At 34.4% G+C, this 11,427-nt stretch overlaps 1 protein-coding gene across 5 annotated transcripts in view; it reads right to left on the bottom strand.

The window, feature by feature from the left end:
• Positions 1-1,275: 1,275 nt before the first annotated feature.
• The window catches only part of HACE1 (HECT domain and ankyrin repeat containing E3 ubiquitin protein ligase 1), an 89,929-nt gene continuing 79,777 nt past the window's right edge, over positions 1,276-11,427 (bottom strand). For all 5 annotated transcript variants that reach the window (XM_081044916.1, XM_081044917.1, XM_081044918.1 and 2 more), the window contains 2 exons: positions 3,579-3,692; positions 1,276-3,035 (listed from right to left, as the gene is read on the bottom strand). In XM_081044916.1, the coding sequence (XP_080901042.1) occupies positions 2,933-3,035; positions 3,579-3,692 (217 nt within the window). In that variant the 3' untranslated portion in view covers positions 1,276-2,932. The remainder of the gene's footprint in view (positions 3,036-3,578; positions 3,693-11,427) is intronic.

Genomic DNA, 11,427 nt, shown 5'->3' with positions numbered 1-11,427 from the left:
ATTAGTACGAAACCTGGGGAGCTTCCCTGGTGAAATCTGAAACCAGATTCTACACACAGAGGGCAAGGAGAGACTCAAGGAAGAGGCAGACCACTCCAGATTGGTAGGTGCCAGCTTTAACAAGCAAGTGAACTTACTTACTAGCTTGTCTTGGGCAGCTGCCAGATGAGTAGATCTTCATACCCACCTGCCAAATCCTGGAAGTTTATGTAGTGGCCTTACCAGGGCTCAGTCACATATACCTTACAGATGGTCTTAACACATTCTTTCAAGACTATGTCCTTGACAATGGCTCCCACTGTGGCAATGGTGGGAAAAATGTACATTCCAAGGAAAGGGGAAGGGGAGAGGAGCTTCTGATTGCCCAGGTCCACTTCTTAGGCCAGCTGGTGGCAAGGTCTTCTCGATTATCTCCTCCAACAGGGAATCATCGTTGGACCTCCAACTTTTGACCTATGCTTTACAACTTCCATTCTTCCCCACCCCACATCCAATAAAGATTCATGGCAATAGGCTGTATTCAACATATTGTTTTAAAGCTGGGATTTCCTTGGAATACATTACATTTTGTTTTTGGATGAACTAGAACATAGGTTTTATTAACTACATGGTCACTAACCACTCAAACTATTTCAATAACAACTCTTGCCAGATGTTTTCATTAATTGTTTTCATTATTGTTTCCTACAATATGCTCCCTTGATTTACATTTTTATTCCTTTAGAGTGCTGTGTTTCTGTTTTCTTCCTTATATGGAACTACAACACATTTTAAGACTTGAGTTATTTTCCTATTAAGTGCAATCTTCTTTTACCCAAATGGAAAGAAAATCTTTAGTCATTTTTTTATACTACCTTCCATTCAATATATCCATCTATTTACAGAAGAAATTGTGGAAGTAGAGTAAATTTAAAAGACTTACTGCCTCTAGTTTAAATATTGTTTTAATCCCCATAAAATCTTTTTATACTAACTATATTTTTATAGTTTAAAAACTAAAAACAATGTAAAAGAATAAATCCTAAAACTGCTAGATCTATATAAAAAAAATTCAAATTCATGGATAAAATACCATGAGATTTTTAATGTTTTATTATCTCTTCTACATAAATATTTGCAAAAGGACCAATCTGAGGAAAACTGTATAATTATAAACAGAAATTAATGTTTGTAAACACTAAAATTATAAGCAATGCGGTATTAAGGAAGTCACTTCTTTGAAAAGACAGAAGGCAAATGACCTCTTCTACAATTAAATTTTGAAAACCAAAATTTAAAAAATCATTAACTTTATTTACTATAAAAAAGCACATGAATCTTATAAGAGCTAATACAAATTTTTAAAGAATTCCTAGTTTTTAATGTAATCTGTGGAGAGATGTTTTCTTAATATTAAAAAAACAGCAACAAAAGAGGACCTAAAAATATGTAATAGAAAAGCTTTATAACTTAGCAAAATTTTCAATTTGTATGTCCATATACATACTACCATGTTTGCCCAAAAATAAGACCTAGCCAGACAATCAACTCTAAAGAGTCTTTTGGAGCAAAAATTAATGTAAGACCGGGTCTTACATTACATTACATTCTATTCTATTTTATATATACATTATATTATATTATGTAAGACCCGGTCTTATATTATAGTAAAATAAGACTGGGTATTATATTAATTTTTGCTCCAAAAGACGCATTAGAGCTGATTGCCTGGCTAGGTCTTATTTTTGGTGAAACACGGTACTTATATATACACAATATGTATTTGTGTATATGACATATATATTGTCTACATTTGTCAGTGACAAATATACCAGCTGCTCATACTAGAAAATATGCATGGAGATGCATATCCATGGATATGCTACTGGATAGTCTACTTTTAGTTTCCAGATACAAGGACCTAAACATTACAAATTCCTCCATCAGCATTTTTCAATATGTACATGTTCCTACTTACCTTTAAAAGGCATGCTGTAACTACTCAAGTATGTCTTTTCAAAATAAAAACTGATTTAGATCACCCTAAAATTTAAAACCAACACTCTGTATTAGTATATTTCACTGGAACTAAACATTTAAATCCTAAAAAACAAATTTAAGAGAAATTACATATTTAAATTGTAATCTGCTCATCGGATTACTTCTTTATATGTGTCATCAGAACTCACAGATAAAACAAACGTAATTTAAAAATATGGTAAAATATATTTTAATTTTACCTAAAATATAAATTAAAATTAGGCATAAGAAAAACTTTGAGACCCTATATGTATGGAAAACTGACCACTGAAAGATGCAAATAAATCATACAATATAGTATAAGCTTTAGTGTATAAATTTAGATGTTAGTCACATCAGTCTAAATTTTACATTACATATTAAAATATTAAAAAGCTAAAAAACATCGTTGCAATATACATTCAAACGAGAAAATACATATTTGTGGGTTTGTACACAATCTCAACTAATACATTCTATACAATAGTTTTCCAAAATATAAATGGCACTTTACATGCAATAGAACATACCAGGCTGGATGTTCTAATATATTTTAATATATAGTAAAATAAAGAGAAAATATTCTTTCAACAAGACAGTTACATAGTAGAGGAGGAATGTATTAATAAAATTTTACCTTAACACAATCTTGGATAAGATTAAAGAAATATCAATAAAGTCATTTTCTAATACTTTCAATTAGCATTTTTTAAAATGAAGACTACTGTGATTTTATATTTTCTAATTGTATCACAAACTGAGAAAACACAAAAAGGAAAAAGGGGTGGGAAAAGAAAACCTGATCCTTTATGAATTTTAAACATCTGCCCTGCCTATCGGCGGCATTTAGGCTGCTTTTCTGTTGACAGTTTCCTAAATTACTTCTGCCACTCTGATTTGTGCATCAGTAGTCAGATGAGTTCTCCAGACTTCATTATGCCATTGTGTAACCATAGCTGCCACAATGTAGTGCCACTAGAAGTCTGTCCTTGAGTATTTCTTTACTTGGGTATTCAGGTAACTTGAGCATGTTGATGCTTTAAAAGAAAAATGCACCACTATTAAATAGGAACTCTATGAAGTTTCTGATTGTTTTGTCTAGCAGTGAAAACACTATACAAAATTAACATAAGACCACCCTCTGAAATTTGCATTCAAATTGGAAAACCCTGAAGTAGTATTTAAAAAGTAGAAAAACAAAACAAAAACTGCTGTATTGCAGTTTCCTTTAGCATGCAAATGTAGTGGAAGAAAATAGGTTCCTTTCAGCCAAAAATAAATAAGCAACAGTGTGATTTAGTTTGAAATGATGGTATAACTCAGTGATACTATGACAGTTTAACTTTAGTGATAGTTAAACTATATTCAATTAAATTATAGTTTCCTCAAACATATTCCCTACCAAAAAAGGGGGAGGCAAGGAACTACATAGCTACTTATTTACCAGTGATTCCAAAACGCTGACAGAGATCTCTATTGAGGTTTCCCTTTCAATGTAGCAATACAGTAGTTAGACTTCTGATCATTCAAAATTAATCAAAAATATTCAAAATGCATTTATGTAAAACAATTTAACGTACCACGTGCTTGAAGTCGGTAGAAGATTTGGAGTATATGGCACAGCAGCAATTGTAAAGTTTTGCAATCCACTTCCACCCATGATATTAGCAAATCCACCATGTGGTACCCTGGAACTAATAGTTCATATCTTAATAAGTTGTAATCATGAAAGGAAAATCTTTGTGATAGATATATTTCAAATTCTAAGTTAGGGTAAGGATATATTCAATTCTAAGTTATTGACAAGGTAACATTTTTCAATCTGCAAAACTCTTAACTGGTTACTAAAAGTTGCTCTGTGGCCAGTTAGCAAGCTTCCATAGACACCCTTCCACATTTCTATAAGCTATACTAAGCTTTTAAATGGCCACAGCACATACCTCTACTATTGCATTTAACATACTGCATGTATAATTATTTTCTTTCACGTGTCTCCCTACTAAACTGGGATTGATTTGAGGGCCCAAATACCTCATATTTGTATTGTGTCCTGGGGTTAGCAAAATGGCATCAAATAGATGTTCATTAAATATTTGCTGAATAAATGAATGTTTGCTTACTTATAGCAACAAAGGCTTTTACATGTAATTCAAATAATTAAAGTATCTAGAGGGGTTTTGTTTTGTTTCTCAGAGTGGAAAAACTAGAAAATTCTTTACATTTTTCTTTCCAGAGATTCACAGTATCAGATGTATTATTTTCTTAACTGTCACCTAACATAATAAGACCAAAGGAAGGCTAACACTTAATACATAAATACCAATAGAAAAATTAATCTTGGGTACACAGCTATAGAGAATGTAATTACAACTTCTGAAATTCTATTGTGTACATTTGAAAGAAAATTAGTATTTCAAATTAGCCTTTGCATATATATCATGATTAAATAAACTGATCCTGGAATGAATTATGTTGTTTTTAAAATGAGATGCTATAGTGCTTCTGGGGTAAATTACAATGATGACAAATATTTAATGTACAGGTATTAAATGCATACTCAAAGGCAGTGGACAGTCTAATATTAAAAATGTTTTCTAACATGATTCATAGTACAAAGCATAATTCAGTTCACTTAAAAAAACTATTGAGGGGTGGCCAGATGGCTGTCAGTTAGAGCGCAAGCTCTCAACAACAAAATTGGCGGTTCAATTCCCCCCATGGGGTGGTGGGCTGTGCCCCCTGCAACTAAGATTGAAAATGGCCACTGGACTTGGAGCTGAGCTGCGCCCTCCACAGTAGATTGAAGGACAATGACTTGGAGCTGATGGGCTCTGGAAAAACACACTGTTCCACAATACTCCCCAATAAAAAATTAAAACAAAACAAAAAAACTATTGAAACTTTAATAACCAAAACAATCTTAAAAAAGAAGAAAAAGGTCAGAGGTCTCATAGTTTCTGATTTCAAAACTTAAACTACAAAGCAACAGCAATCAAAACAGTGTGGCACTGGCATTAAAGATAGACATACAAACCAATAGACTAGAATAGAACAGAGAACCCCAAAATAAACCCTCACTTATATGGTCAAATGATTTTTGACAAGAGTGCTAACAACATTCAATGGGGAAAAGACAGTCTTTTCAACAAATTTTGTTGAAGTTGGACCCTTACCTAAGACCAATTACAAAATGAACTTCAAATGAATCAAAGACCTAAACTTCAGAGCTAAAAACTACAAAATTCTTAGAAGAAAATATGGGGGAAATGCTTTATGATACTGGATTTGGCAATGATTTCTTAGGTATGACAACAAAAGCACAGGCAACAAAAGAAGATAAATTGGGCTTCATCAAAATTAAAAACTGATATGCCAAAGGATACCAGAAGAGTAAAAGAGGTAACACAAAATGGGTGAAAATATTTTCAAATCATAAATCTTATACGGAATTGATATCCAAAAATTATACAGAACTCCAACTCAACAACAGCAACAAAAACCCAATTAAAAAATAATAAAGGACTTGAACAGACATTTCTCCACAGATACACAAATGACCCAAAAGCATTTTTGAAAAGATGCTTAGTGGGCACCACTAGTGAAATGTAAATCAAAACCACAATGAGTATGACTACTATTAAAATAAATTTAAAAATCAAACATAGAAACACCAAAACCCCCAAAACAGAGAATAACAAGTATTGGAAAGTATTATGCAAAAGAACTGAAAGCAGAGAGACAAAGAGATATTTGTATACCCATGTTCTTAGCAGTATGCCTGAATCTTGCTAATAAAACACTAGTGCATCAGCAATTCCTACTTAGGGCAAAAGAATACCTGAAGAAGGCCTGAATATGTCTGCAAACTGAAATAAAATTCAGCTTTAGTTAATCTGTGCATATTAACCTTTGCCTAAAGTATTAACTAAGGCAAGCAAAAATGAAAAGAGATAAAAGGCCAAGTTGTTCTCAATTTCCTATAGAGACAGAATTTTAAAACAAGTGTACATACCACTTTATCAGGACAAGAAGAGAAAAATGAGCCTTGACACTGATTCCTACACATATTATTGCACAGTATTTCAATATTAGGATGATCAATTTAATGTCTTTCATATAACTAAATTTTAAAAATAAGCTTAAAAATATCAAAGATTTCCCAATTTTAATATCTAAGTTGAAATTATTCTGTAAACTGATATTCATAAGCCATCCCTAAAAACTTACTCCTCTTCTTCTAAACTAAAAGCAAATATAACTGGGTTGTATACTTGAATAATCAGAGGATCTTATGCTAAGATCATGGCTCATCAAGCTTAAGCATATATGAGAAAAATAAAATAGTTTGGCTGAATATTTTGACACCTGGGTTATACAATGTGAAATTACAGTGAATAAAAATGACTTGTCCCTTGGTATCTGCAGGGGATTGGTTCCAGGACACCTGAGGATACCAAAATCCATTGATGCTCAAGTCCCTTATTTAAATTGGTGTATTATTTGCATATAACCTATGCACGTCCTCTGGTATATTTTAAATCATCTCTGGATTACTCATAATAGCTAATACAATGTAAATACTACATAAATAGTTGTTCTACTGTATTGTTTAGGGAATAATGACAAGGAAAAAAGTTTATACACATTCAGTACAGACCCAACCAGCCAACCATCATAGGCTTAACTACATAGAACACATCAGCAACAACGTAACGTTTTTTTCAAATATTTTCCATCTGCGTTGGTTGAATATATGGATACGTAAAGCTACATCTATTTTATGCACAGGGAAATCATCAAGTCTGGTGATTTCATTTTTCTTAAAGGACAATGAAACAAAAGAGTAAGACATTTAAGACAGTCTTAAAGACCAAGAAAATAGTGTCACTACCATAAAAATATTTAAAAACTGCTTTTTATACTTATTCCACAATTGAACACATTTAACTTTTCAGTTAAGTTTGCACTAAGTTATACTATGGATATGGAGAAAGACATTTTAGTATAAATATAAACAAATGGATAATTAGAATTATGAAAAAAGGACTAAAGGAAAAAAAATACATACTTTAGGTTTAGAATGGCATATGCTATACCTATACTGACTGCAGGTCTAAGGAAAGTTAAGGTTTAAAAGAAATTAAGACTTACACTGTTTGAATTCAAAACAAGGACTCTATGTAGACTAAGTGTTGAAAGGTGAATTCTTCAATATGAAGGTAAAGCTTAGCTGTGCTGTTCCCCTCAGATTCCTTGGCTTATACTCTTTACCCACATCCTTCACTTCAGCTTAAACAGATTCACATGCTATACTTCATGACCAGTTAAATAATAAGCAGAGCAGTTCTTTTCAGCACTTCTAACAATGATTCTACTACTGACATATGAGGGGCATTGTGTATTACTAATCGAAGTGATTTTTCATCCTATGAGTGCAATTTAACAAACATTTTTAGCACCAAAGAACTTAACTAATTGTTTTCTGCATTGTAAAGACACTGACCAAATTGTGGAGTGGGGGTATAATAATTCAATAAATGGTGTTTAGATATAAATCACTTAGAAAAATAATAAGAGTCCTACCTACTTCACAACATAAACCAAAATAAACTCCACTTGGTTTAAAACCGGAATGTAAAAAAGGACCCTATAAAAAAATTACAAAAAAAAATGTAGATAAACATATATTTAAAATCTTGAATATAAGAAAGGATTGGTAAAAACTATAAAGGAAAGTACTGATAATCAACTTGCAACATAATTTAAAATTTTTATTTTATAAATTTTATAAATTAAATTTATAATTTAAATTACATGAAAATCTCCACATTTAACTTAATAAAGTTAAAAGGCAAGTGATAAATTGAGAAAACTATTTAACGTACCTAATATAAAGAGCACTTAAGACCCATTTCCAATGGGCAACGTAGGTAAAACGCTGTGCTTGCCTCCTCTCTCACGATTACATCAAAATTACAACTAAACTACAGAACCGTCATTGAGAATCGTCTAAAGTCTAACTGAACAGAAGTTCTATAACTAAGGATAGATATACAAAAGAACCCACCTCAAGAATGGTAGGAGAAGCTGAGATGAGGACAGAGCTGGTCCCACATCTGTGCTGTGGTTAAAAATCAGGAGGGACATCTCAACTGTGGAAAGCCTCCTAGAGGAGCAAGGAGTCCTAGCCCCACACCAGATCCCCCAGCCCAGGGTTTCAGAGCCAGAGAGAGAAGTCCTCACAACTTCTTGCTACGAAAAACAGTGGAGGTCCTGGCTGAACGAGACAGAGAGTGGATGGAGTCCAAGATGTTTCTCTTAAAGGGCCTGCACATGGTCTTACCCACTGATGGACTTACTTGTTCTGCACTCCAATATTGGGGCAACTGCAAAGGTGCAAGGGCCATATCGGGAAAAACTGAATTGTCTGGCGTCAGGGCACAGGCTGGAACGGCAACTTTCTCCCAGAAAGAAATGCTGGCAGAATCCGTTGCTTCTCTGATGAGCTCTCTCTCCCCACAATGTGCAGACACAGGCACCATATCTAAGTCTCCATCAACCTGGTCGACACTCTTCGCCCCACCCTGGTAATTCCAAGATCCAGCCCCAGCCAACTTCCAGGGACACCCAAGTTGCTTCCAGTGGCTTTTCCATACAAACGGACTGTCTTGGCTCATGGCCAGACTTTCCTAAAATCTCTCAACGGTTCATAAAATCCAAAAAAGCAACATATGGCCTTGGCATGCCCCATCCTCTTGTTGAGCAGCCCCAAGGCCAGCACTAATGGCAACAGGTCACAGTTCATGACTTTGCCTCTTGAGGCACCTCCAAGCACAGCATGGGTGGCAGCCATCTGCAGATTGCTTTGTGGCTCATGCTAGGTGGCCCTGTGCAGGGCACAGGATGAAGCTGAACTTGGCCTGTGGCAGGGCCACTCCCCAGGAGGTCCTGGAGCTAGCAAGCCCAGTAGCAACTTCAGACCGAACAGGAACATCACCTAGTCACTGCTGAAAATGACACAACCAAAGGCACCAGAGACCTGATAAAGTGAATCTTGCTCCATAGGGTCAGCTCCTGTGCCACAGCTCCTCCAGTGTAGTCACAGCCAGTTCTCACAACCAATCAGCCGGAGGGGCGATCCCTCCATTGATATGCAAACAGCAATGAAGGCTCAACTACAGCAGAAGGGCACACACAATCCACACAATGGACACATCTAGAGCACAAGGCTCAGGTGACCAGAGAAGACTGTGCCATTAGGCCCCACAGGTCACCTACTACATAAGGCCACTCTAACTAAGACCAGGAAACATAGCAGCCTACCTAATACACAGAAACAAACACAGAGAGGCAGCCAAAATGAGGAGACAAAGAAACATGTTCCAAATGAATGAAAAGAACAAAACTCCAGAAAAAGAACTAAACAGAATAGAGACAAGCAATCTACTAGACACAGATTCAGAACACTGGTTATAAGGCTGTTCAATGATCTCAGAGAGAGCTTCAACAAGGAGATAGAAAACATAAAAATGGAGACAGAAAACATAAAAAAAACCCAGAAAGAAATCAAGAATACAATAACTGAAATGAAGGCTACATTAAAGGGAATCAACACATCGGATGAAGCAAAGGATCAAATCAGCAGTTTAGAAGATAAAGTAGCAGAGAACACCCAATCAGAACAACAAAAAGAAAAAACAATTTTAAAAAAATGAAGACAGTTTAAGGGGCTTCTGGGACAACATCAAGCATACCAATATTTGCGTCATAGGGGTACCAAAAGGAAAAAAGAGCAAGGAATTGAAAATGTACTTGAAGAAATAATGAAGAATGTACTTGAAGAAATAATGACAGCAAAGTTCCATAACCTGGTGAAGGAAATAGACATACAAGTCCAGGAAGCACAGAGAGTCCCAAACAAGAAGAACCCAAAGAGGCCTATACCAAGACACATCATAATTAAAATGCAAAGGTTAAAGACAAAGAATCTGAAAAGCAGTTAGTTACCCACAAGGAATCTCCCATAAGACTGTCAGCTGATTTCTCAACAGAAACTTTGTAGGCCAGAAGGGACTGGCACAAAATATTCAAAGTGATGAAAAGGACCTACAACTAAGATTACTCTACCCAGCAAAGCTATCATTTAGAATTGAAGGACAGATAAAGAGCTTCCCAGACAAGAAAATGCTACAGGAATTCAACAACACAAAACTAGTATTACAAGAAATGTTAGAGGGACTACTTTATGAAAAAAATATATATATACATATACATATGTATATACATATATAAATATATGAATAATAAAATGGCCATAACTAGATATCCATCAACAATTACTTTAAATGTAAATGGATTAAATGCTCCAATAAAAGACAGGGTAGGTAAATGGACAAAACAAGATCCTTATATATACTGCCTACAAGAGACTCACTTCAGAGCAAAACACACACAGAGACTGCAAGTGAAGGGATGGAGAAAGATATTTCATGAAAATGGGAACAATAGAAAAAGCTGCAGTAGCAATACTTATACCAGACAAAATAGATTTTAAAACAAATGATTAACAAGAGACAAAGAAGGACCCAGTAATCCTACTTCTGGGTATTTATCCAAAGAAACCCAAAACACTTCTTTGAAGGTACATGTGTGTCTGTATGTTCACTGCAGCATTATTTACTACAGCCAAAATATGAGGGAACCTGGGTGTCCATCAATGGACAAATGGATAAAAGAAGAGGTGGTACATATTTACAATGGAATATTACTCAGCCATAAAAAAAGAATGAAATCTTGCCATCTGCAAAAAAATAGATGGACCTAGACGGCATTGTGCTGAATGGAGTTAAGTCAGACAAAGACAAATGCCATATCATTTCACTGATATGTAGAATCTAAACAAAATAAACAAAACACCAAAAAAACCTCATAGATAGAGACTATTTTAATGATTTTCAGAATGGAAGGTGGGTTGGGGAGGTAGGTGAAAAAGGGGAAGGGTTAAGATGTGCAATTTGCCAATTATGAATACAGTCATGGGGATGTAAAGTACAGCATAGGGAATATTGTCAATAATATTGTAATAACAATGTATGGTGTCAGATGGGTACTAGACTTATCGAGGTGATCACTTTGTTAGTTACATAAATAGCTAATCACTATGTTGTACACCTGAAACTAATATAATATGGTATGTCAACTGTAATTGAAAAATGAAATTATTAAAAACACTTAAAATTAAATTTTTGAAACTGACAGAATGCATAAAAAAATAAAGACTGACAATTCACACCACACATAAAAGTAAAAAGTTGTATGAAAATAAAAATGATTACATTTGTTAACAGAATAAAAGGAATAGGCCCTCCTATTTATTCCCTGCTGATATTTTTCTGAAGGGTAAATGAGCAATATGTAACATGGTTGTAA

Source organism: Rhinolophus hipposideros (genome assembly GCF_964194185.1).
Source record: "Rhinolophus hipposideros genome assembly, chromosome: 3".
Taxonomy (NCBI): domain Eukaryota; kingdom Metazoa; phylum Chordata; class Mammalia; order Chiroptera; family Rhinolophidae; genus Rhinolophus; species Rhinolophus hipposideros.
This window is presented reverse-complemented; position numbering and strand designations above follow the sequence as displayed.